The sequence below is a fragment of the Cnephaeus nilssonii genome (assembly GCF_951640355.1).
Source record: "Cnephaeus nilssonii genome assembly, chromosome: 5".
Taxonomy (NCBI): Eukaryota; Metazoa; Chordata; class Mammalia; order Chiroptera; family Vespertilionidae; genus Cnephaeus; species Cnephaeus nilssonii.
Window position 1 is genome coordinate 7,366,431 of NC_137076.1, and position 25,167 is coordinate 7,391,597.

General features: G+C 54.6%; 2 protein-coding genes and 1 pseudogene across 6 annotated transcripts in view; 1 reads left to right on the forward strand and 2 right to left on the reverse strand.

Moving 5' to 3' along the window:
• LOC307100408 (glyceraldehyde-3-phosphate dehydrogenase-like) overlaps nucleotides 1-25,167 on the reverse strand; it is a 1,087,365-nt pseudogene that overhangs the window by 851,491 nt on the left and 210,707 nt on the right. The gene's annotated exons all lie outside the window — the stretch shown is intronic.
• Nucleotides 1,371-18,441, forward strand: MRNIP (MRN complex interacting protein). 2 transcript variants are annotated; one of them, XM_079772827.1, is made up of 6 exons: nucleotides 1,371-1,516; nucleotides 3,735-3,794; nucleotides 7,556-7,644; nucleotides 11,697-11,778; nucleotides 15,411-15,518; nucleotides 18,258-18,441. In XM_079772827.1, the coding sequence occupies exons 1-6, from the start codon at nucleotides 1,451-1,453 to the stop codon at nucleotides 18,297-18,299; spliced, it is 447 nt and encodes a 148-aa protein (XP_079628953.1). In that variant the 5' UTR covers nucleotides 1,371-1,450; the 3' UTR covers nucleotides 18,300-18,441. The 2 variants fall into 2 exon arrangements, with proteins under 2 accessions (XP_079628953.1, XP_079628952.1); XM_079772826.1 differs by lacking the exon at nucleotides 18,258-18,441 and having other exon boundaries at nucleotides 15,411-15,908.
• On the reverse strand, nucleotides 16,029-24,953 carry SQSTM1 (sequestosome 1). 3 transcript variants are annotated; one of them, XM_079772811.1, is made up of 8 exons: nucleotides 24,706-24,953; nucleotides 22,296-22,391; nucleotides 21,557-21,786; nucleotides 21,333-21,474; nucleotides 20,424-20,504; nucleotides 18,902-19,116; nucleotides 18,448-18,580; nucleotides 16,029-16,847 (listed from the first exon to the last, which is right to left on the reverse strand). In XM_079772811.1, the coding sequence occupies exons 1-8, from the start codon at nucleotides 24,908-24,910 to the stop codon at nucleotides 16,690-16,692; spliced, it is 1,260 nt and encodes a 419-aa protein (XP_079628937.1). In that variant the 5' UTR covers nucleotides 24,911-24,953; the 3' UTR covers nucleotides 16,029-16,689. The 3 variants fall into 3 exon arrangements, with proteins under 3 accessions (XP_079628937.1, XP_079628936.1, XP_079628935.1); XM_079772810.1 differs by having other exon boundaries at nucleotides 18,448-18,637; XM_079772809.1 differs by having other exon boundaries at nucleotides 18,448-18,643; nucleotides 24,706-24,952.

A 25,167-nucleotide genomic window follows, 5' to 3' on the forward strand; every position in this document is an offset into this window, starting at 1 on the left:
GGGGTGGTTGCTGCAGAGGCTGTCAGATGCGGTCTGGTCACTGTCCGTCTGTATAGTCAGTCTCAAACACTAATTTTTAAACTTTTTTCTAACAGAAGCGATTGTGCAAAATTTGGAAAACATAATGTATTAAAATGTATAAAATCACCTATATAACCCTAACCACCCATACCTGGAAATAAGTAATATCTGATTTTACATAATTGGGGACTTATGTACACTATAACCTCCTTGCCTCCTAACAATATAATACATGCATCTTCGCTTCAAACTCACACTCTTTGTAAAGAACCTATAGATAACCCATGCTGTTATAGTAAGCAACCACTCTTTAGAACGTTATTTCCATTTGTTCTGTCCTACTTCAGTGACCATTTACATAAATAATACATCCAGCCCTGGTTTGGCTCAGTGGATAGGGCATGGCCTGCGGACTGAAGCGTCCGGGTTCGATTCAGGGCAAGTGCACACGCCCAGGTTGCGGGCTTAGTCCCCAGTAGGGAGCGTGTAGGAGGCAGCCGATCAATGATTCTCTCACCATTGATGTTTCTCTCTCTCTCCCTCTCTCTCTTCCTCCCTGAAATCAGTAAAAACATATTTTAAAAAATAATAATACATCTGGGCGATTCAGGGTGTTTTATAACGGTTTCCATTTCACCGCTCGCAGCATCCCCAAGAAGGGCTCCTCTCGCCCATCCTTGTCAGGCCTGGGAGCCGGAATTCTTTCAGCCAGATGTCTGTGTTGTCGGGCACGTGGTCCCGGTGCGGCTGGGACAGAAGTGGCGCGGGAGGGGGGTGGGTTGGGGGTGGGGAGCAGCCGGGGGCGGGGGGGGGGGTGTTGCTCCTCCACCTTCCTGAATGGGGACTGAGCGGTGGGGCTCCGGGGCTGCAGGAGGGATGGGTTTGCGTTTACAGCTGCATATGTCTCAGCCGCCGAGCCTGTTCCCGGGACCCCGCTCAGAGGTCCTGCTCCCGGCCCCGGTGGGCCGGAGGGGAGGCGCTCTCCAGCACCCTCTCGGCGACGTGAAGGAGCGGGAGCGGGGAGGGTGCGGCAGAGCCGGACCCGCAGCAGCAGCCGGAGGCCCGGCCCTTGCGGTACAAGCTTCCCAGCGAGCCCCCGGGGAAGCGCCGGCTCAGACGGAGAAGGGACTGACTGGCCCGGGGTCGGACACGAACGCAAAGCACAGCCTACGCCCCACTGCGCGGCCGGGGCGGCCGGGGCGGGACGTCGCCGGGGCCCAGCCACCCGCCAAGACCCGGGGGCGGAGGGGCGGGGCGAGCGCCCGTGGGGGCGTGGCCTGGCGGCGGGGGCGTGGCCGAGCGCAGGGCGCAGGCGCACACGGGCTGGTGGGGGCGGGGCCCGCGGAGTCGGGAGGGCGCGGAGGACTGGAGAGCGGGGCTCCCGCACACGGCCCGGCGCACGCGCTCGCGGGCCGGGGACGGGGTCGCCATGGCGCCGCCTCCGCAGGCTCGGGTCCTGCGGTGCTGCCGCTGCCGCCTGTTCCAGGCGCACCAGGTGAGGCGGGTCGGCCTCCCCTCCCCGGGCTCCGGCCCTTCCCGCGCCCGGCCGGCCCTTCCCCGCCATGCGCCGTCCCGTGCGGTGGCCCGTGGACCGGGACCGGCCGATGACGATGATCTTGTCGCTTCTTTGTGACGCCGCCCGCGGTTTTGGGGGAGTTTGCTTGTAAGATTCGTAGAAACCAGGGCTGACGGTTTCGGCGGAGGCGGCCTCATGCAGAGCCTAACCCCTCAGGCGTCCTCAAACTACGGCCCGCGGGCCACAGGCGGGTGTTTTTGCCGTTTTGTTTTTTTACTTCAAAATAAGATATGTGCAGTGTGCACAGGAATTTGTTCATAGTTTTTTTTAAACTATAGTCCGGCCCTCCAACGGTCTGAGGGACAGCGAACTGGCCCCTGTTTAAAAAGTTTGAGGACCCCTGGCTGCTTGGCGCCGCCGCCTCCTGTGCCCGGCGGGGCGCGCTGCCGCCTCCTGTACCCGCCGGGGGGCGCCGCCGCCTCCTGTGCCCGCCGGGGGGCGCTGCCCCCTCCTGTGCCCCCGGGGGCGCTGCCCCTCCTGTGCCCGCCGGGGCGCTGCCCCTCCTGTGCCCGCCGGGGCGCTAGCCGCCAGCGCTCCGGAGCCTGAACCACCCGCACGGCCGGGACCAGGATCATGGACGTTCCTGTAACCTCCCGCTTCCCTGACTCAGAGCGAGAGGTGGAGGCTGTCAGCCTACAGAGGGGCAAAAGTAGGTTTACAGTTCATACAGCAACTAATACAATATTAGTGACTAATGTAAGAACACATTGTTTCATGTACTCACACCTGGAAGCCTATCTTTGCCCCACCTTGTTTTTTTGTGTTGTTTTTTTTAGAGAGCGAGGAGGGGGGTTGGGGAGAGAGAGAAACATTGATGTGTTGTTCCACTTATTTATGCATTCATTGGTTGATTTTTGTATATGCCCTGACTGAGGCTCGAACCTGCAACCTTGGCTGAGGCTCTAACCAACTGAGCTCCCGGCCAGGGCCCCGCCCTGAATTCTTAACTGGATGTATTCTCTCTCCTGCTTGAAGTCACCTAACTGCTGTCGGTGTGTCTCCTGATAGTCCCTCCTCTGCCTAGTTCTCTGCTAACCCACCCTTCTCTGAAAAAGGATAGCATCAAACTTTAGGGCTCAGAAACTTTGTCATTTGTTGAAAATAAATGGGAATCATTTCCGTTAAAATGTTTTTCACATATACTGTAGTACATGCTCTCATGGTCCCGTTCAACTCTGAAAAGTGATTTGAAACCAAAGGGGAAAGAAAAACAGCTGCTTATATCATCTATAAATAATGATAGTTTTCTTTTTTTCTCCTTTCCAATTTTCATACCTTTTGTTACCGTCTCTTTCAAAATTCCACTGGTTAAACATCCAGGAGAAATGGTAAACAATAGTGGGGATCCCTGGCTTGTTCCAGACTTCTGTGGGGTGGCGGCAGCTATTCTGCCGTTTCAGAGCTGGTATGAGGTATTGTTCATGTTAAGAGAAACCAACTACTCTAGTCAGGTTTATCAAGAATCAATATTAAGCCCTAGCCGGTTTGGCTCAGTGGATAGAGCATCAGCCCTCGGCCTGAAGGGTCCCAGGTTCGATTCCAGTAAAGGGCATGTACCTCAGTTGCAGGCTTGATCCCCAGCCCTGGTCGGGGCCATGTGGGAGGCAACCAGTTGGTGTGTCTCTCTCACATTGATGTTTCTCTCTCTCTCCTTCTCCTCCTCCTCCCCCCTCCCCTTCCAACTCTCTAAAAATCAATGGGAAAAATATCTTCAGGTGAGGATTAACAAAACAAAAGAATCAAAATTAAGGCCCTGGCTGGGTAGCTCAGTTGGTTAGAGCGCCATCCCGATACGCCAAGATTTTGAGTAAATGCGGGGAACAACAAATTGATCTCTCTTTCAGATCAGTAAATAAACATTTTTTTAAATCAAAATTAAATGTTATGGAATTGTTTTTGAGAGCCACACCTGGTAGAGATATAAGTTGATGTCGTTTGACATGGATAGCTGGTTTTCCCAGCACCACTTATTAAATAGGGTATTCTTCCCTCACCTCTGTAATATACTAAGTTTTCATATGTGTGTTGGTTTGTTTTTTATTTTTTCCCGTCGACCTTTTAAAATTAGTTTTTTGATCCATTCCACCTGTTTTGAATAATTACCTAAGCTATATATATTTCTGAAATTTCATTGTAGATGAAAAAGAGTCTCAAATGGACGTGCAAAGCTTGTGGAGAGAAGCAGTCATTTTTACGGGTGAGTCCCAAGAAGCCGGGCATCTCCCCATGCCAGGGACAGGCGGGTCCGCGTTCAGTACAGACGGAGCCCCGCGCCCGAGGCCTGTTCCCTCAGGAAGTGGGATGAATGGAGCAAAGGTACCTTCAGTTGTTGACTCACTCAGCAAGTATTTGTTGAGTACCTTTTGGTGCCAGCCACAGGAAGGGCAGTGACAGGTGAGCATGTGGCCGCTCTCGCCTTCACAGATCTCATGTGAAAGGAAAGGGAAGCTACTAAACACACACACACACACACACCCATGCACGTGCGTGTGGTTTGACACTAGCCTGGGCACAGTGCAAGGAAAGTGCGGGGCCTGCAGGAAGGTGAGAGCAGTAGGCCCCCTGGCGGTGGGCAGACGGGCTGGTGGTTCCAGGGTGGGAGTATGGGAGCCGGCGGGCCCAGGAAGTGGAGGCAGTCGGGATGCCAGGCTCGCGAGGGTGTGCACTGAAGTGACCTCATTCTAAGTGTTTTTACCTAACCCACTTTTTCTTTTTCTTTTTTAAAATATATTTTTGTGGATTTCAGAGAGGAAGGGAGAGGGGAGAGAGAGAGAGAGAGAGATACATCAGTGATGAGCAAGAATCATTGATCGGCCGAAACCAGTTTGGCTCAGTGGATAGAGCATCGGCCTGCAGACTGGAAGGTCCCAGGTTCGATTCCGGTCAGGGGCATGTACCTTGGTTGCGGGCACATTCCCAGTAGGGGGTGTGCAGGAGGCAGCTGGTCGATGTTTCTCTCTCATCGACGTTTCTAGCTCTCTATCCCTCTCCCTTCCTCCCTGTAAAAATCAATAAAATAAAATAAAAAAAGAATCATTGATCGGCTGCCTCCTGCATGCTCCCCACTGGGGATCGAGCCCGCAACCCGGGCATGTGCCCTGACCAGGAATCGGACAGTGACCTCCTAGTGCATAGGTTGACACTCAACCACTGAGCCACACCAGCTGGGCTAGCCCGCTTTTTTCAAGTCCATATCTACTGACCCACCCAGTCTCTCCAGCACCACTAACTGCCCTGCATTCGCTCCTCACTAAGCCCCATTCGCCTGCACCGGCCCCGGATGCCACTGCTCCAGCCCCATCTCCTCACTCCTTCAGCCATGGGGACTTTCCTTTCTGACTTGGAAACCATCCAGACCTGCTCCCCTCCCAGGGCCTCTGTGCTCAGTTGGGGCTTCACCTAGCTATTCCCATTATCCTGATAGGAATTCCGTCAAAGGGTGTTCACGTGGGCATTGCCCATCGCAGACCGGAAGTCCCATGCGAGCAGAGGCCTGTGCACTGACTGTGTACTCTCGGCTCCTCGCACGGTGCCGGGCGCGTGGGAAGTGCTCAGTGAGTGTTTGCTGAGTGACTAAGTGACAGTCTCCCATCAGTGGGCATTTCCGTTGCTATTAGTTCTTATTGTTGTGAACAGCTCTGCAGTGAAGCTTCTTACAAATACCTCTCTCTTCACTCGATCAGTTATTTCCTTAGGGCACAATCCAGAAGTTACATTTCTGTTCAGAGGGTATCCTTCAACCAAGGGTTTTTAGTAGAAAAAAAGAAAGAAAGAAAGAAAACAAAACACTTGGAAGGCACTTCATCCTTGACCCTTTGAGGAACCCGTTCCAAGAATTGAAAAGCTGCTGACAAGGCAGGCACCATCTTTCCTCCCTTCTCCCTGCCTCCTCTCCTCCCCGCCCTCTCTCCCCACACAGTTCACCTTCCACTCAGACCACAGGACGCCATTTCCAGCCCGCTGGAATGGCTGAGTCCCAGTTACCAACTCCGGGGAGAAGTGATCTGATTGGTGCTGTTGACTCAGCTGTCCCCTCTGGGCCAGTCAGCTGGGGAAGGGTGGGGTGGGGACAGCAGTCAGCAAGGGTAGGTGCTGAGGCCCACTCTGAAATGGTCTCAGAGGCGGGCGGGCTTAGGAGCTACGGAGACACCGCAGAGTGCCTGCTGCTTGTTTCAGGTGTCGGCTTGTGCTTCTGCGTTCTCTGGGGAGGCTTTGCAGTCCTCGCCCCACCTCCATGCATGTGCAGTGGCGTCTGACTTGTTGGCTAGGCCACGGTAACATGGACGCCAAAATCCAGTACAGATGGAGCCCCACGCCCTAGGCCTGTTCCTTCAGGAAGTGGGATGAATGGAGCAACGACTTGAACACAGTAGAAGCTTCTCTTGCTCTTATAACCGCCTTTGGAGGGGTGGAGGTCAGCATTGCCACTCAGGGCCGCGGCTTCTGCTGTCTGAGGTTCTGATCCCCTGAGGTGGCCTGCTGCTGCCTGCAGCCGCTGAAAGGGCACGAGCCTGGAGGAGCTGCCCCCTGGAGGCTTTCGGGGGCCAGCGTGGGAGGGCTCGCATCCCACTGGAAAGCACCTTGTCCTGGCCACACCTGACTGCGGGGAGACTGGGGAGGGGAGTCCAGCTTGTGCCCAGATGAGAGGAAAACGCATCTCAGTGTCAGTCGTGGTCTCCGCCGGTCAGGAGAGCAGGCGCAGCACTGGTTTTGCCAGATGGGGGTTACATTCCCCCTCCAGCTCCTCTCCTTTCACTCCCACTTGAACGTGGACCAGTCCGCTAACATGGCCATCAAAGTGCTGCTAAAAGCAGTGGGTGGTGCCCAGTCCTCCACTGGCCTGACTCGGTGGTGGCATCTGTCAGTTTGTCACTTCCTCCTCCTGGAAACGTCTTCGCTTGGGCTCTAGTCGTCTTGTTTTCCTGTTTTCCTGGCTGTTTCTGTCAATCCTCTGCTAGTTTTCCCCAACGCCCCAACTTCTACACCTCACCACAGCCTACTCCCCACAGTCATCCCCATCTCTTTTTAAAAATTTATTTTTTTATTATTTCTTTTTTATTACAGTTGATATTTAATATTATATTAATTTCAGGTGTATAACATAGTGGTTAGACATACCTTACAAGGTGATCCCCCTAATAAGTCTAGTACCCACCCGGCATCATACGGAGTTATTACAATATTATTGACTAGGCTATACTTTATATTTTATATCCCCGTGACTTTTTTGTAACTACCAATTTGTACCTAATCCCTTCACCTTTTTCACCCATCCCTCAAACCCCCTCCCATCTGGCGACCATCAGTTTGTTCTCTGTATCTATGAGTTTGTTTCTGTTTTGTTTGTTCATTTATTTTGTTTTCTTCGATTTGACATAGAAGTGAAATCACATGTATTTGTCTTTCTCTGTCTGACCTGACCGTTTCACTGAGCACAGTATCGTCTAGGTCCAGCCATGTCTTTGCACATAAAGGTGTTCAGTCAGTAAACATATATTGAACAAAGGAGTGAGTGCTAAATGAAAAAGAAGTATCGTTTTAATTGGTATTCCTTTGATTCTCAGTGAGGGGTATCATTTCATGTTTATCGGCAATTTGTGTGACTTCTCTTCTGAATTTCTTATGTTCATTAACCATTTTGTGTGGGGTTTGGGATTGAGTTCAGTTTGGCTATGTAAGTTTGGGGTACTAGTGGGCAGCCACATAGACTGAAACTATTTGTTGCCTGAGACTGTGCGTCTGTAAATCACTCCAGGGCCCAGCTACAATATTTTAAATGCACTGATGAGATGACAAGAGAGTGAATAACTATCAGGGGTAAAAAATGAAGCAAAAGTCAAATTCAGGAATAAGCGGTCGATCGCTGATTTCTGCTCGGAGCTTCAGGCATGTGGGAGTGCCTCTCAGTCCTGTCAACACTTTTTAAAATTAGTATTTGTGTGTGTGTTTGTTTCTCAGGCTTACGGTGAGGGCTCTGGTGCTGACTGTAGGCGTCACGTCCAAAAATTAAACCTGCTGCAGGGCCAGCTCTCGGAGGTGTCACCCAGGTAGGTGGCTTGAGGGCGCGGCTGTCGTGCCCTGTGTTCCCTGGAGTGGCTCGTGGAGATTTCAGTCTCCGATGCAGCAGTTAGACACCCTGCACAATCTTCCCGCTGAAAGTAAGTCCGTTTGGAGACCAGGCGCTTTCAGCATGGCCTGGCCTAACATGCCGGTGTGGGCTTTTTTTAAATCCAGCTGCCTTTTTTAAAAATCCTCATCCAAGGATATGTTTATTGGTTTTAGAGAGAGAGGAAAGGAGAGAGAAACATTAATGTAAGAGAGAAACATTGATTGGTTGTCTCACATACACACCCTGACCGGGATCGAACCTGCAACCTGGGTATGTGCTCTGACTACGAATCGAACCCACAACCTTTCGGTGTACGGAATGACACTCCAACCAACTGAGCCACCTGGTAGGGCCCAGTGATAATATTTTAAATGCACTGATGAGATGACAAGAAAGTAAATAACTATCAGAGGTAAAAAATGAACCAAAAGCCGAGTTCCAGAGAACAAGTCCCTGGCTGCGAGGCGATGGGAGTCCGCGGCCCTGGAGCGCCCATGAGAGGCTGGGGCATCTGGGAGACAGAGCATGCTGCTCGCTCTGTGGGAGGTCCGCAGGACACCACCCCATAAAGCTGCGTCCCCCACACCTACACCCTCAGCATACAATAACCAGAAATGCACCCCTCTGCAGCGGAAGCCCACCTGGGTTGGCCTTGGCCCTGGCTGAAGAGGGGCGTATTGCTCTGGGATTTTATAAGCACGGGAAGCTGCCACGTGTCTTCTCAGCCTTTTCCAGGCGTGAAAAGCTTCAAGCTGAGATTTTATTTTCAAACCGTCCCAGGAAGCAGAGGTAAATGCAGCCTCCCCGCTGGAGCGACACATTTCAACCCAGGCCTGAAAGAATCCCCGCAGATAGCGTTCCCAGGAGTATGTACCCACAGTCATTAAACACTCAAGGAAGCATGTCCTCTGAGCAAAATACAGCAGAGCAACAGACAGACTTCAGAATTCATAATGTTGTAAGTTTACTATATTTCATGAAATAAAAGGGGAGGTTGGTGATAGGAGCAAGAGCCTTTAAGAATAACCGAGTTGTTTTGAAAAGAGAACCAAAAGTAGTTTGTAGAAATGGAAAGTACAGTCATTGAAACTAAAATTGTAGTAAAAAGGTTAAATAGATTAATTGCAGCTGAAGACAGAATCGGTGAAATGGAAGATAAACCCGAAGAAATTATTCACAAAGATAAAAAGGTGAAAAATATGAGTTGAGAGGCACAGAGGATACAGAGAAGAGTTATTGGAAGAATAAAAAAAAATTGGGCAAAGGCAATATTTGCAGAGAAAAGAGCCAAGCATTTTCTAGAATCAAAGGTATTCATTCTTAGATCCAGGAAACACAGTAAATCCCAAACTGGACAATGACATCGTGGATGTAGAAATGCTAACGGACCTACACAACAGCTACTAGAGCTAAGAAGTTAATTTAGCAAAACCACAAGGACACAGCGTCAACATACAAAATTTAATCTTATAGAAATGCAGTAAACCATTGGAAAATTATTGTTAAAATCAAATATTATAATAGCATCAATAAATGAAATACGTATAGATATAATAAAAAATGTAAGATCTGTTCAATCAAAACTATAAAACATTGCTAAGAGAAATTAAAGAGGATCTAAATTAATGAAAGATGTAACATGTTCATGGATTGGAAAATTCAATATCATTAAGATGACAGTTCATCCTAAATTGATCTTAGAGTCAACCTAATCCCAATCAAAATTCAAGCAGCCGTTTTTTTTGTAGAAATTGACAAACTGATCCTAAAATTTACATATATCTGCATAGGACCTAGAATTGCTGAAACAGATTTGATAAGAAGAAAGTTGGAATACTTCTGCAACCTAATTTCAAGATTTACTATAACAGGAATCAAGATATTGGTGAAGGGCTAGACATACAGATACCTCAGAAGGTGAATGAGTAAACATTGTAGTGTATTCATACAATAGAATAAATATTGTGTATTCATACAATAGAATACTGCTCGGCAACAACAACGTGGGCAAATCCCCAAAACACTGAGAAGTGAATGAAGCCAGACACCAAGACCACGTACTGTGGGGTCAGCCATTTTCTGAGGAGGGGATTGCCTGCAAAGTCAGAAGGGAACTTTTTTGGGTGATGAAAATTTTCTCTTTATTTATTTTGTAATATATTTTTATTGATTTCAGAGAGGAAGGGAGAGGGGGAGAGAGAGAGAGAAACATCAATAATGAGAGAACCATCAATTGGCCACCTGCATGCCCCACAATGGGAATCGAGCCTGCAACCCGGGCATGTGCCCTTGACTGGAATCAAACCTGGGATCCTGCAGTCCACAGGCCTACTCTATCCACTGAGCCAAACCGGGTAGGGCGGGTGATGAAAATTTTCTATGTCTTATCAATTATATCTTAATAAAAAAAATTTTTCAGTATCTTGATGGGGTGATAGTTTCAAAGGTATAATTTCTCAAAACTTAGTAACTGTACATAGAAATGGGTGTGTTTTAGTGCATATTAATTATACCTTAATAAGGTAATTTTAAAAGTGAAGGAAAAATCTGTCCTTAGACACAACATAATGAAATTGGAGAACACAGAAGACAAGAGGAAGAGCTGAAAAGCAGCTGAAGAGAAACAAGATCGCCTATAAAGGAACACTAGGCACCCAAGTTCTCAGTGGTAACATTGGAAGCAAGGAGTCAGGCCAGAAGCCCCAGACTGCTGAGCGCTGTCCTTTAGTTGATGAAGTTGCGTTCCAGAATCAGGAAGGTGAGCAGAGTTCTGGTTGACAGCTGGCAGGAACCGCTCGAGGGAAGGCTGGCGTAGCGACCATGTGCACGGCAGGGGTTCCATGCCTCATCTCATTTCATAATCGCCTGAGGGTCCTTGGCTTCTTTTTACAGAGGAACAATCTGAAGTAGAGGTGCCCTCACTTGGTAGAGTTTGGGGTTCTCGAAGTTCCCTAGAGAGTTCCCATCCAGTCGTGCAACAGCCGGTCTGACATGGATGGATGTGGCGCTGGCTCTGCCTCCTGCCCTCGCACAGTCAAGGTTGCCACTGGACAGCAGCCCCGCTCAGGCTCCTCCCTCCTCTCTGTGAGAGCCCTGGTGTGCCTGGAGGTCTTCACTCCTCTCTGTGAGAGCCCTGGTGTGCCTGGAGGTCTTCACTCCTCTCTGTGAGAGCCCTGGTGTGCCTGGAGGTCCTCACTCCTCTCTGTGAGAGCCCTGGTGTGCCTGGAGGTCCTCACTCCTCTCTGTGAGAGCCCTGGTGTGCCTGGAGGTCTTCACTCCTCCCTATGAGAGCCCTGGTGTGCCTGGAGGTCTTCACTCCTCTCTGTGAGAGCCCTGGTGTGCCTGGAGGTCTTCACTCCTCTCTGTGAGAGCCCTGGTGTGCCTGGAGGTCTTCACTCCTCCCTATGAGAGCCCTGGTGTGCCTGGAGGTCTTCTGGGGCACGTCGAGCTCAGGTGCCTTCTCTGTGCAGTGGCTGCGATACATGGCGGTGGACTCGCGTGCCCGTGTGAGGGGCGCGTCTCCATGGCTGGGGAGGGACTCTGTGCCACAGGAGTTCCGAGGACATTGGTCTCCGTGTCCCAGGCCCTGGGCGGGGCATGTGCATACATGTCTCATTTATCTTCACAGTCACCCGTGCAATGTTACCCCGTTTTGGATGAGCAAACAGTAATGAACCCAGAGTCACACCATCATAATGACAGCCAGTCATTGGCAAAGCCAGGGTGCAAACTGTGGTCTCTGGGTTAAGCGTCGCCCCCGCTGTGTCACTTTTCCTGCTGATGGAGGGCTCAGCCAGCCTAACTCCGAGGAAGAAGTGGTCCTTTACTCGGGCCTTGTGAACTGCTGGGCGATGACCGAGTCACATCCCAACAACTGAGTAAGACACTACGGTTCCCTCGAAGTCTGGGACTCCTTGCCAGGTCCTTGCATCTTCCTGGCCTTCAGCCTCCTGTCGTCTTACACGGGTATCCGCACAATCTTTCCCTCAGGTCTCTGCAAGAACCCATAAATGCCGACGAGGAAAATGAGGAAAAGGCAGGTCCTGCGCAGGCTGAGCATGTGCGTCTGCAGGTAAGCCAGCAGCACCCGGGGGTTCCATTTCTCTGTTCCTGAGTCATTTGTTCTGTAAATGCCTGTTGATGCATCTGAAGGGCAGGCACTTGGCTTAAAGCTACAGGGAACACAAAAATGAATAAACCTGCCCCCTTTGTAAGGGAGACCCCGCTCTGTACACAAATAATTACAACACTCTCCTCCGTCTGCTTGGAGAACTCCTCTGAGCTTAGCTTGAACTTCACCCCCTGCGCCTCTCCCCGTCCCCGTCCCTCGTGCTCGGGGCACAGCGGGGAGAGAGCGGACGCTGTGGTACAGACCTGAGGTTCCGAGTTCCCGCCCTCCAGCCTGAGCTCGCAATGGGGCTCACATCCAGTTGTGTCCGGTGCCTGTGAAGTAGGTGCTCAAACGGGGTGAGCTGGGGTGATGGATCGGGTGACGCCATGATACAGCCAAGGTGCCGAGGTAGGTGGAGTGCTGCGTCCCGCCAAGGGCAGGAGTGGGGGCAGCTGTCACACAGACACACTCCCCGCCTACCTGCGGGCAGAACCCTGCCTCTGCTCACGGAATCGCGCTGGCAACGTGCTCACCCCACACATTCTGACACTTTTATCATAAACAGAGGAACCGGCCTTGAACACACCACTTCAACACAGCAGTTCTTGCACACTTGGGTCTTCATTTCCAGTTTTGTCCGCTCGGCCTTAATTTTATATCCTTCCTATCATAACATTGTTTGCATCCTGGAGTTTTCACCTGTCATTCTACGTTGCTATAGTGTTCCATGACTTTCATTTTTAAAAAGTTACCTACAGGAGATAATGGATGTGCCAGTATTTACTCCTTATTGGGCATTTGGGTTGCTTCCAAACTTTCGCTAGTATAAATGCAACCCCTGGGCCAGGGAGCATGGAATTTGCCAAGGTCTTGCTACGTGGTGCCCTGCAGCTTCCGAGGTGTGTGTGGCTGTGCCGTCCCCTGTGGCGTCCCCGCATGGAACCTGTACTAGCTCACTTGGCGCGGATCACCTAGCTGCCCTCGCTCAGGGAGGAGACTTCGTGAGCAGAGCTGGCAATGGGAGTGCGGCCAGAGCAGCTGGCAGGCCTGCAGCTTCGGGCCGAGAGCGGGACAGACCTGTGCGCAGGTTTCTTCCCAGGCAGCCCTGGTTCTGAGCACGGCCCCTCTAGACCCAGGTGCGTCTTACGGGGCGGGTGCTACTGGGAGGTAGATTTCGGGTCAAAATAAGAACTTCGTAGCTACAAGAAGCGGGAGCAGAGAAACAGCTGCCTGGGCCGGCACTGGGCAGTCCGTTACTGGCTGTGGGGCGGAGCTCAGCAGGCCCCCAGGAAGCTCTGCGGGATGACAGGTTCCTACCTGCGCGGGGCGGGGCATCAGACCAGGTGACTCATGGTGATAGGATGGATTCTTTTTTTTAAAGCATAGTGTTGTGTGTGTGTTTAAATATTTTTATTGATTTTTAAAGAGAGAGAGAGACATCGATGGGCTGCCTCCTGCACACCCCCTACTGGGGATGGAGCCTCAACCCTCAAATGTGCCCTGACCGGGATTCGAACCAGCAACCTCTCAGTGCACAACGCCCAACCGAGCCACAGAGGCCAGGGCAGGACTGGATTCTTTTATTTTTTTAATATATATATATATATATATTATTGAGGTATTATATGTGTACATATCTTACCATTGCCCCCCCACCCTCTTTTTTTAATATATTTTTATTAAATTCAGAGAGGAAGGGAGAGAAAAACGTCAATGATGAGTCATTGATTGGCTGCCTCCTGCACGCCCCCTACTGGGGATCAAGCTGGCAACCTGCGCCTGACGGGAATCAAATCATGACCTCCTGGTTCATAAGTTGACTTTCAACCACTGAACCACGCCGGCCCAGCAGGACTGGCTTCTTTTGTTTTGTTTTGTTTTGTTTTGTTTTGATAATCCTCACCCGAGGGTATTTCTCCATTGATTTTTTTTGGGAGAGTGGAAGAGAGAGGGAAGACAGAGAGAAACACCAATGTGAGAGAAACACATTGATTGGTTGCCTCCTGCACATGCCCTGACCAGGGTCCAGGCCAGGGAGGAGCCTGCAACCGAGGTGTGTGCCCAAGACCGGAATCAAACCCGGGACCCTTCTATCCGCAGGCCGATGCTCTATCCACTGAGCCACACGGGCCAGGCAGGACTGGATTCTTGATAGCACTTTCCCTGCCAGGAGATGGAGCCAGAGCACTGTGTCCTCCATGCAGCCCCCATGGCCAGGTCTGGGGGGACTCTGAGGTCACCTTAGATACCCAGAAGGTCACTGATGGAAGCCATTTTCTCTTCTGGTCCCAGTGACTATTTAATTGTCATGCTTTGTCGACAACGAAGTATGAGACTGACTTGTCTCTGTCTGAAGCACCTCCTCCCTCCGGCCTGTGCCGCTTCCCTGCCATGCTCATCCTCAGTGTGACCTCCTGGTCAAGGGCATTTTGATGCCCAGGAGGCAGCCGAGTTTTCTGAGGACCGTTCTCGGTTCTGTGTGGAGTGCCTTCAGCGGACTGTCCAGCACGCCCTGCCCTGGGCCTCTGAGGGACGGTTCCACAGGTGTGCTCTTGTGCACCGAGGCACCCTCCCCCAGGACCTGCTCTCGTTCCTGATGCTGCAAACCTAGCAGACCCCCTGCTCTCAGGGCCCCGGAACGCAGGTTTACTTTATGCCGTCCTGAGAGCCGCGGGGGCCCAGGCAGAGAAACTGCTGGGCGTGTGGCGTGGCCACCCCAGCGTGGACCAGGGCTGGCCTGGCCACGTTCAGGTGGTGGCCGAGAGCACCGGCTCAAAGCCTAGAGGCAGAGGCCAAACTGGTGCTGCCACTCACTGGCTGTGTGGCCCTGAACCTCAAAATTACAGACTGCTGTTCATGAGTTACTGATGTGGCCGTCCGTGGGCTAAACAGGCTAACGGAGTTGTTTATTGCTCACCACAAGCCTGTTTAAACGTGAGGAGCTGGGCTAGTGAGGCTCAGTGACAGCAAGTCGGGGCAGGGCGGGCAGTGCAGCAGGCCCGCGCCTCCTCCGTACCTCCTGTCATTGTGGTGGAACCCACTTTGCATGCGTCTGGTCCGAGGGAGGGAAGGCCAGGCCCCAGCACCACCGTCTCCCCCAGAAGTGCGCCTCTGAGCAGCCGCTGCCACAGCTTCAGCCCCCTCAGCACGGGTCTGGGTTCTGGGCCTTCCTGTCTGCCTGGCCAGGAGCAGGCAGGATGGAGTCTGCATCGCTTTGCACACGGCTTCCAGGTCTCCCCCCTCACCCCTCCTCTCAGGCCCCCCCTTCCTGATCCTAAGGTCCCCAGGAGGTGAGAGCCTCATCACCTGGCTTCCTTTTTGGGAAGCCTGGTCATGGAATTTGGCAGAGGACTTGGAGTGAGGTCAAGGGCATTGATTCGCTCTGTGCCAACCCTCAGAATCAAAGGCTGTCCCGAGGCTGCAGCCTGACGGCCAGCTAGTGGACAGCACAGAGCAGAAAGGCCTGAAGCCGAGACAAGCAAGCGGCAGTGCAGGCACAGGGTCCGTGCTCTTCCTGCCCCTGGGCCTGCCAGACCCCTGGGCCTCGTTCTGAACCGAGGACACGGCCTCTCCTGCTTCTGTCTCCATTGCAGGACCACGCTGGCCCGGCAGGGAAGGCCAGAGAAGGAAGCAGTCATGAGGACGGGGACGCCAGGCAGCTCGCTGGCCCTTGGAGGGAACCACTACGTCCTGCCCAGCAGGTCAGGGCCACGTCTAAGTGGGAACGATTTCTTCTGCCACTTGGAAGCTCACATGGGGACACAGAGCCCCCGACACCCCTGCAGAGGGACCCCAGGCCAGCTGGAGCAGCACAGGCTGAGCAGGGGTCCCCCAGGGCTCAAACTGCAAAAGACGGGGGCCTCAGCAAAACACCTAGTCCGCCCCAGCTTCCTTGGGCCACACACACTCCTACGTCTAGGCCCAGGAGGCCCTTTGGGGAGACCTCTGAGCAGTGGGGTACAGGCCCTCAGGCAGAGGGTGGGCCCTTGGTCAAAGGGGCACAGCAGGCCCGACCCGTACGACTGTGTGACCTCTTTAACACCGGTGAGGACTTTGATGATGTTCTGTGAGCGGAGACCAGTATGTCATGCAGATGTGTTAGGTACTTGAGCCCTCCTCCCCTAGACCCGTCACAGCAAACAGGGTTCCCCGAGGGGCTTTTCATTAGGGCTGAGGAGGATTTATGGGAACTAAGAACCGACAATAAACAAGACTTTCAAACGGATCATCTCTTATTGCAACATGTTGGATTAAAAGTGCTTACACCATTTAATTGCAGTTGGTTTACAGAGATGCTAACAGAATGGCTACAAAGGATCTTCTTACTTTAAAAGCAGGTGACACGTTTGGAAACGAGAGAACTAGAATGGTTGAGACAGGCAGTGCTCAGCGACCACCATGGGTGCCTGCCAGCCACTCCTGTGCCCGCGAGGGGCCTGCCCTCCCGTACTTGCTGCAGGACAACCACCTCCTGACAGGATGCTGGCTGTTCCAGCTGAACTCTGAGAAAATCAGCTACACATCAGTTACTATTAGTCACTTAAAAAAAGAAAAAGCAGACGACCATTAGGCAAGATGGATTCTAGGCTGTTGGTGATATCCTGGCGGGCAGAGAGCAGGGAGATGGGGGAGACCCCCACCCACCCCGGCTGCACGAAGCGGGCACCGAGGGAAGCTGGTAAGCACTCCTTAGTCATCACAAGGCTGGGGACTCCCTCCTGTCCTTGCCCTACTGCCCTAAATGGCTTCATGCACCCCACCCGGGTTCTGAAAGAAAAATGCAGAGTAACTGGCCCTTAGAGGCGTGGGTTCTAACAAGCTCAACACAACTGTGCGACAAGAAAGGGGTCAGGTAACAGGTGAGCACAGCTGTCACAAGGGCGGTGGATGCTTTGAATACTGGATGGTGTCCAGGGCAGCCCCAATGTCGTAATTCTTGGTCTGTAGGAGCCTGGTGAGCCAGCCGCCTTCATCAGAGAACCCCATGGACAGCATCTGAGAGAGGGACTCAATGAGCCGGGGGTCAGCTTCTGCCAGAGAGAATAAAAAAAGCCATGAGGGGGAGTCACTGGACCCCAAGTGTGACCCGCAGGCAGCAGCAGCAGCTCATCCATCCAGCAAGTCCCAGCACCTGCAGGGCCTGGCCCTCCCACGGGCTCTCTGACCCTCAGGCACACCCCAAGCCAGGGATGGGCAAGCTTTTCAGCTGCTTTGCAGGCTACTGGTCTGTCAACCACGCCATTCTGCCCTTACATCATAAAGGCAGCCAGACAGTATCTAAACAAATGAGTGCTGTGTTCAAATAAACTTGTATTTACGGACACTGAAATGTGAATTTCATCTGATTTTCACAGGTCTTGACTTTTTAATGAGGGAAACAGACTAAAAGTGAGACCTCATTTTTTTTTTTTTTTTAGTTTTACAGAGAGGAAAGGAGAGGAAGAGAGAAACATGGATTAGCTGCCTCCTGCACGCCTCCCTCCTGAGATTGGGGTGCCCTGACCAGAACTGAACTGGCAACGCTTTGGTGCATGGGATGACACCCAGCCAACCGAGCCACACTGACCAGGGCCACACGTCTTTTTCTTTTTCTAATTGATTTCAGAGAGGAAGGGAGGGAGAGATAGAAACATCAATGATGAGAGAGAATCACTGACCGGCTGCCTCCTGCATGCCCCCCCCCCCCCCCTACTGGGGATTGAGCCCGAAATCTGGGCATGTGCCCTTGACTGCATTTGGACCCAGGATCTCAGTCCACAGGCCGATGCTCTATCCACTGAGCAAAACCAGCCAGAGCGAGGGCCACAGGTGTTAACTTCTTAGACGCTGTTATAAAGGTGAGAAAGGTGTCCTGGCCCGTGGCTCCATTGATTTGAGCATCATCCCTTACATCAAGAAGGCTGCAGGCTTGAGTCCTGGTCAGGGCACATACATACCTAGATTGCAGGTTCGAGCCCCAGCCTGGATGTGTACGGGAGGCAGCTGATGTTTCTCTCCCGGCACCCACCCCACTTCCTCTCTCTCCAAAAAGTCAATAAAAACAGGTGATAATTTTTAAAAAATCATTCTTGGCTCACAGGCTGTAGTTTGTCTCCCCTGCTCTAGGGAGAGACCACAGACACCGGGCCCAAGGACCACGGCTGGCCCCAGGGGTTTTCTCTTAAGTGTTGTCTCAACAACACTGCCATGTGACAGCGAGGAACCGAGCAGACATGGGCTGCCCCTACTCAGCGTGTGCTCTCCGGCTACCACGTCCCCACCTGCCACCTGCGGCCCGGCCTGCTCCTACAGGAGCCTGCTGGGCCATTAGGCCGGCACTCTCCATGGGGAAGCTGAGGGCAGACTCCGAGTCCACTTAGTGGCACATGGCAGTGCCAAAGCCAGGGCCGCCGCTACGTCACAACCACCTTCCTAACTGCGGGTTTGATGTTACCTTTCAGAAGTTACTAAAATTAGCTGCGCTTACAAGGGGCTCAGTATAGACACAAGAGGACAACATCAACTCCCCATTTCCTCTCAGGTCAACAGACAAGCCCCACAGGAGAAGAGGACGTCCTTCTGTGTTGCTAAAGACAGGTGAGAGGCTCTCTGAATAAAAAGGCAGAATACAAACTGCCTGCAGTCACTTGCCTGGCGGCAGATGTGGGTACACCGCGGCTTCCTTCAGCCCTGTGGGTCCCTCCTGGGAAGGGTCCAGAGAGCTTGGCCCTTCAGACTCGGGCATCTGTAGAGACTGGAGTTCGCCTGTCGACGGGTCCACTTCCTTTGAAGATAAATGAGTCCAGTCATCGTCTCCTCCCGAGCAGTTGTCAGACTCCATCTGCTCCTGGAACAAACCCCATGAGCACAGGCCCTCGCAGCCCAGCCGCCCGGGCCACAGCCTCAGCCCCTGGGGGTGCATGGGGAAGACAGGCTGGCAAGCAGCTAGAGGAGTATTTTTCTGTACCAAGTCCTAGTGGAGGGGTCACAGAACCACTGAGGTGCCACAGACTTAACTCTGCGCCGGAACTGGTCCTGGCTGTCAGTGCCGGGAGGGGCTGCGGGGGGGGGGGGGGGGTGTCTGGGGGAAGCGGGAGGTGCTTGCCTCGGGCTGCACACCCGACTGCAGCGAGATCTTGTTCATTTGCTTCGCCAGAGTCTGTGCAGCCCCTTCCATGGCGCTGTCCGGTTTGCTGGAGTCCGAAGAGCAGCTTCCTGGCTGCGAGCTGCACCGCTCCTCCGCGCGGGGGCTGCCCGGAGAGCCGGGGGTCAGGCGGCTTCTTTTCCCGCCATGTTCCACGTCAATATCCACCTCAATGCCTAGAAGCCGAGGAGGAAACAGAAACCCTAAGTCCTCAGAGGGCGCACCTGCCGCTTACCAAGCACTCTCACATTCAGCCCCAGGCCCCGCTGCCACACAGGGCGGCTCAGATGGCAGCCTACCAGCAAGAGGGCAAGTGGATGGTCATCTGTGACCTCCACGATCCCAAGGGCTGAACTGCCCACATCCTGGCCCCAATCTTCCTGGCTTCTAGAACTCACTGCACCTCTCTCTGCCTCCAGCACAATCGAACATTAACGGACACCCCAGGTCAGTTTCAGAGCCAGTAAGTCCAGAAAGAGACCCTGTTTTTCCCTCAGCGGGCAGGACAGACCTGCACAGAGAGGGCCAGGACAGGGAACCGGGGAGAGCCAAAGAGCGTGTGCGGCCAGAACGCCCCTCTGGTGCTGAGGGCACGGGAGTTCCGTGCTGTATGCAGGGCCGAGGGACGTGAAACCACGTGCGTGCAGCACGGGACTTCTGCTGGGGGCACAGCTCTGCCGGCCGCATGCGGCTGGTGTGGCACCGGTGTCCTTCTTTCCGACACCGCGTACAGCCCGGGACAGACACTGCCACTGCCGTCACCAAGGAGCGCCCCCTCATCCGAGGGCATGGGTCTGTGGCCACCGTGAACCAGAAGTCACCTGTAACGTTCTCACTGCCAGGAGGCCTAGCCCTGAGCACCCACCTCCAGACCAGCAGACGACGCAGTGGGTGCTTTCAGAAGCCCCAGAGGCCACACCTGTCACGCCACTGGGGGCACATGCTGCGGTTCACTAACCGAGACCTGCTCTGCACCTGGTCACTCAGAGCCCTCCCGCTATCCTGTCACCCCGCTCCCAGCACCGGCATCAGCCCTGCACTCAGGAAGCACCAGGGAAGCCTGGTGCAAAAAAGAGGGCGAAAAAGAGAAAAGGCATCTAAACTGACTAACCCCGAGTCCTTGAGGAAACCCCAAGGCTCATGAGGAGGAAATGCAGGCTGCTCTCCCCCAAGGACAAGGCAGGCAGAAGTCGGCCAGAAGCCCTGCAACTGAGCCGGTCAGCCTCCCGCTGGGATTATTCCGGCAAGCCCTGCTGGCTCTCCCGCACTCGGGGCAAGCTCCAGAATCTGCCGGGGAGTCCAACCTTGAGCGGCCTGTGGTACGGCGCTTGGCAAAGGTTGACTTGAGGCCACCAAGCCTTACTAGTCTCCAGGGTGTTCCCATTCCTCTGCAGCGTCTCAGCTGAAAGCTGCCAACAGCCACTCACACGCTGAGCTACCAGAGGCCCTGCTGGTACCCAAGGCCGGCCAGGCCCACACTTACCCAGGGGGCTGAGGGCGGCTGCCACACTCTCCCCCACGTTCTTGAGGAAATTCACACTGGGATCCTCCGATGGACCAGAAGCTTTGGTTTTTAAAATACAAAAACGACGATATGTTTAGTTCAAAGTGCATTTCTCAATGACCCTGTACCTATTGCAGTGCTATCACCTTCAACCTGCACGCTCTCCATCCCGGGGCCTTTCCTGGCAGCCTGCAACCCTGTTCCCTCCCACCCCAGCCACCTCCTGGGCCCCTTCGCCCCTCCATCTGTGACCCTGGTGATCGGAACCCCGAGAGGGGCTCAACACACACATTATAAAAATACCAGTCAATGGGAATGGGGGGATGAGGACAAGTATGTGATACCTTAATCAATAAAGAAAATTTTAAAAATAAATAAATAAATAAATAAAAATAAAAATACCAGTCACATCCTGGATATGCTATTTTCTCAAAATCAAATATCTCCACCCTTGTCCCAAAGGATGAGGTGAATCAAAGGACACAGTTAGGTAATAAAACCAGAATCCAAAAATCTAGAATGCAAGCTATGTGCAGTTTCTAACGTTGTGACTGACTGTGCTTATAAACATTGACCTAATTTGGCTCTGACTTTCCTGACAGCTAACACAAGGGAACAGAACACGTTACCGATGAAGGTGCGGAAGGTGCTGAGCGGGCTGGGGCCCAGGCTAGGATTAAGGCAGGTGAACTAGTGGCCGTGGGCACTCAGGCACCCGTTTTCCCACCTGCTCCGCCCTCTACGGGGTTTGGTGCGGATGAAATAACCTCAGTGGCTGTGACGTGCCCAGCCCAGCACGGGCACAGCAGGAGTTGGGGTCCCGGGGAAGGCCCTCCAGCCTGCGGCCCTGCCCCCTCCCCCGGCAGAAGCCAGCAGACCACGGCTCACCAGAGTTTGCTGTGGGGCTGGCGTGGGGGTCCCCCGCCCGGGGAGGACGGGGGCTCCAGTTCCCAGGCAGGCCCATCTCCCAGGCAGGCCACCCGAAGTGCCCGTGTTTGAGCTTCCGGAGCCAGCGGCTGTGCGAGAAGCCCTGAGGAAAGGAAGCGGCAAGTGGCGCTGGGTCAGGAGGCCCCGGCCGCGCGCCCACCCGGCCCGCAGGGAGGCCCGCTCACCTCGGAGAGGTGCCCGAAGGGGCTGGGGAAGGCGAGCTTGCTGTGCTCCCGGTGCATGCCCTTCCCCTCGCAGCCGGCACACAGGTCGTAGTCGGGGCAGACGCTGCACTTGTACCGGGTGCCCACCACCGGACCGTTGCAGCCATCGCAGATCACATTGGGGTGCACCATGTTGCGGGGTGCCTCCTGAGCACACGGGGGGCGGTGGTCCCGCCGGCACTCCTTCCTCTCTGCATGGAGGGCGGAGAGCCATGAGGTGGGGCCCCACAAAGTCTCCCCTTTGTCACTTCTGTGGGCAGTCACACTGTCAGCAGGCCCCTGTCCCGCTCTCCAGACACGGAGTCCAGTCCATGTGGAACTCGGATGCTCAAGTGACAGCAATAAACGTGACTGAGAACCTGCCGGGAGGGTCCCAGGACCTGCGCATTACCTGGGCACGTGTGGCCCCGTGGGAGAGAAGCGGCAGGGGGCTGTGTCTGTACAGTTTTGGTCCTGCCCTTCACTAAAATAAACACCACAGCACCCCAAGTCGCTCCAGGCCATGGCACTTGGTCTGGGCACAATCAACAGTGAACCCAGAGATCTGCCCCTGCCCACTGTTGGACACTGACCCCTTTCTCTCAGGCTAAGCAGAGATGATGGCGCCCTCTATGCGGCCCGCAGCCCTCTGTGCGGGGGATCTCTCCACGCCTCGAGCCGCCCGGTTTTGCTTGGTAGGCAGCGCCCGAGCAGCCCTCACCTTTAATGTAAATCCGGAAGAGGTCATCCTTCACGTATGCCAAGGCCATCGTCAGCTCCTCATCACTGGAAAAGGCAACCAAGTCCCCGTCCTCATCTGGATGGAGACAAGACAGCACATGAGCACCCGGCTTCTCCCCGCGCACACCGCCGCCAGGGCTGAGGCGGCGCTCCAGGGGCGCTCCGGGGCCACACCTGAGCCCCCGTGAGGCAGGGCAGCAGGACTGTGGCCAGACTGCTCGTTGGCGCTGGGCTGCCGGAAGGCGCGTACTCCAGCCTGGGCCTGGGCGCCCGGAGGAGGCGAGCACCCCTGTGCACGGGCAGCAGCCCGAGTGGCTACACACTGCTCTGCCTCCAGGCGGGCTGCCTCGGTCCACCTCCGACCAGGCCCAGACCCATCTTCAGCCGTGGGAGGCCCCCACTGTGACCTGTTCCTGGGAAACCAAGCCCCTCCAAAGGCCGTGGGCCCCTTGTGGGTTAGGAGAGGAAATTAGATGATTACATCTGCTTGCTTCCTTCCCCAATGAAGCTAAAACTATGGATTTGTTTAGATAGTTGACTCAAAATGGTGTTAAAGCACCACCATGTGGGTCACACCACACCACACCTCTGCAGGCTGGGCCAGCTTTGTGGGCCACCAGACGGCATGCACCGTAAGACCAGGGGCAGTGCCAAAGGTGAAAACAACCCAAACAGCCACCAACTAGTGAACAAACAAATGTATGTCCCCACAACTGAGTATTATTCAGACACACACACACACACACACACACACACAAAAGAATGAAGCTGACACACGCTACAACACAGGTGTACCTGGGAAACATTATGCTAAGTTTTTAGAAGCCAGTTGTAAAGTCTACATATATATGTATATTTATCTGAAATGTCCAGAATAGGGAAATCCATAGAAAAAAAGAATGCAGCCCTAACCGGTTTGGCTCATTGGGTAGAGCGTCGGCCTGCGGACTGAAAGGTCCCAGGTTCGATTCCGGTCAAGGGCATGTACCTTGGTTGCGGGCACATCCCCAGTAGGGGGTGTGCAGGAGGCAGCTGGTCGATGTTTCTCTCTCATTGATGTTTCTGACTCTCTATCCCTCTCCCTTCCTCTCTGTAAAACATCAATAAAATATATTAAAAAGAAAGAAAGAAAGAAAAAAAGAGTGCATCAGTGTTTGCCTAGGGCTAGGAGGATGGGAGGTTGGCTAAAACAGTGGTCAGCAAACCGTGGCTCGCAAGCCCCGGTTTGTCGCTCTGTTGACTAGTGAGTTTGCCGACCACTGGAAAGGAAGAGGTCCTTTATAAGGTAGTGAAAAGATTCTAAAATTGTGATCATGGTTGCGCAAACCTGTGAATATGCTACAAATTGTACACTTTAGCCCCACCAGCATGGCTCAGTGGTTGAGCGAGGACCTACAAAACCAGGAGATGATGGTTCTATTCCTGGTCAGGGCATATGCCTGGGTTGCAGGCTCGATCCCCGGTGCGGGCTGGCAGGAGGCAGCCAGTCAATGATGAGTCTCTCCCTCTCTGAAATCAATAAAAGGTATGTTGTTGTTTTTTTAATTGTACGCTTTAAATGAGCGAATTGTATGGCACGTAAATTGTAACTCAATAAAGTTCCTACGAAAATAAAACCAACTAGGAGCGGGCCTGGCACTCGGGCAGCGCCCCGCAGCGAGGTCCCAGCGCTGCCCCGCCCGGGGCCGCCGGCGCCCAACTCCCTCCCGGCCACACCCCCGCCCCACCCCCCGCAGCCGCCAGTCAACGCGCCGAGACAGCTCCGGGACTCCCGCTCCGCACCCGCTGCCGCGGGAGGTTTGGACCTACCTTCCCCCCTCGGGTGGGATAACGTCGGCACTCAGCCTCGCCGCGGGCTTCTTTTCTGGGGTCTCCCGACCTCCCCCCACCCAGCCGCCCAGGGCTGAGCGCCGGCCGCGCCCCCGGGCCCCGACCCGCACCCTTGTTTACGTGCGTCACTCCCGCCCCCGCCGGCCCCGGCTCTCCCGCGGCAAATCGGAAGCCCCGCCCGGCACCAGCGGGCCCGGACTGGGCAGCCGCAAGATGTCCGTGTCACCTGAGCGCCCGCCTGACCACCCGGGACCCGCCGCCAGGGCCACGACGCCCGGGAGCACCCTCGCCGAGATCTGCAGCATCATGGCGGGGGGAGGGGCGGCCGCTGACGCCCAGCCGGGGAGCCGCCGGGAGGGCCTGGCCCGCAGGGGACGCCGTGGTCACCACTCCTGGTCACTAGGCTGGCACCCGAGGTTGCACTGGGGACCCACGCGGGCCTCCGACCACCCAGTGAGCGGGCAGGGCACCCCCCCACAGGAGCCACCAAGCCCGTCGAGAGGGAGGGGGCGGCCCCCCGCCCGCCTGACCACCCGGGACCCCGCGCCGGGCCCACTCACCGCGGTAGTGCGCCTGGAAGGTGCCGGGCCGCAGCGCGGGGAACAGGGCGGCCACCCGGCTCAGCAGCCGCTCGCAGGGACCGAGGTCCGCCGTGGCTTCGGCCTCCGCCTCGAGTACGGGGCTGAAGCAGAAGCTGAAGCGGCGGATCTCGCGGGCCGCGTCCTCCTTTCCCAGCAGGTACGCCTTCACGGTGAGCGACGCCATCGCGGCCCGTGGAGGAGCAGGAGCCCGGCCTGGTAACGACGGCGGCAGCTAGCGGCTTTTGTACCGGACGCCGGAGCCTGGCCCCGCCTCTGGGGGCGGAGCCTCCGCCCCGGCCCCGCCCCCAGCGCTGGGGCCGCGGCGCGCGAGCCGCCCTGCCAGGGCCCCGCGCGAGGTGCTCCCTCCATGCCGCCGCCCCCACCCCGCCCTTCCCTCGGGGTCTCCCTGGCTCCCTCGTCGTCTGCCCTCCCCGCCCTGCC

What these genes read in the sequence shown, in the direction of transcription:
- MRNIP (XM_079772826.1), top strand. Translation starts at nt 1,451, where the DNA reads ATGGCGCCGCCTCCGCAGGCTCGGGTCCTGCGGTGCTGCCGCTGCCGC. An exon ending in AGAAGCAGTCATTTTTACGG is followed by an intron (nt 3,795 to 7,555) that starts GTGAGTCCCAAG and finishes TTTGTTTCTCAG; the next exon opens with GCTTACGGTGAGGGCTCTGG. An exon ending in CTGAGCATGTGCGTCTGCAG is followed by an intron (nt 11,779 to 15,410) that starts GTAAGCCAGCAG and finishes TCTCCATTGCAG; the next exon opens with GACCACGCTGGCCCGGCAGG.
- SQSTM1 (XM_079772809.1), bottom strand. Translation starts at nt 24,910, where the DNA reads ATGGCGTCGCTCACCGTGAAGGCGTACCTGCTGGGAAAGGAGGACGCG. An exon ending in AGCCGCCCTCAGCCCCCTGG is followed by an intron (nt 19,117 to 20,423) that starts GTAAGTGTGGGC and finishes CTCGGCTTCTAG; the next exon opens with GCATTGAGGTGGATATTGAC. An exon ending in AGTCGGGTGTGCAGCCCGAG is followed by an intron (nt 18,644 to 18,901) that starts GCAAGCACCTCC and finishes GGTTTGTTCCAG; the next exon opens with GAGCAGATGGAGTCTGACAA.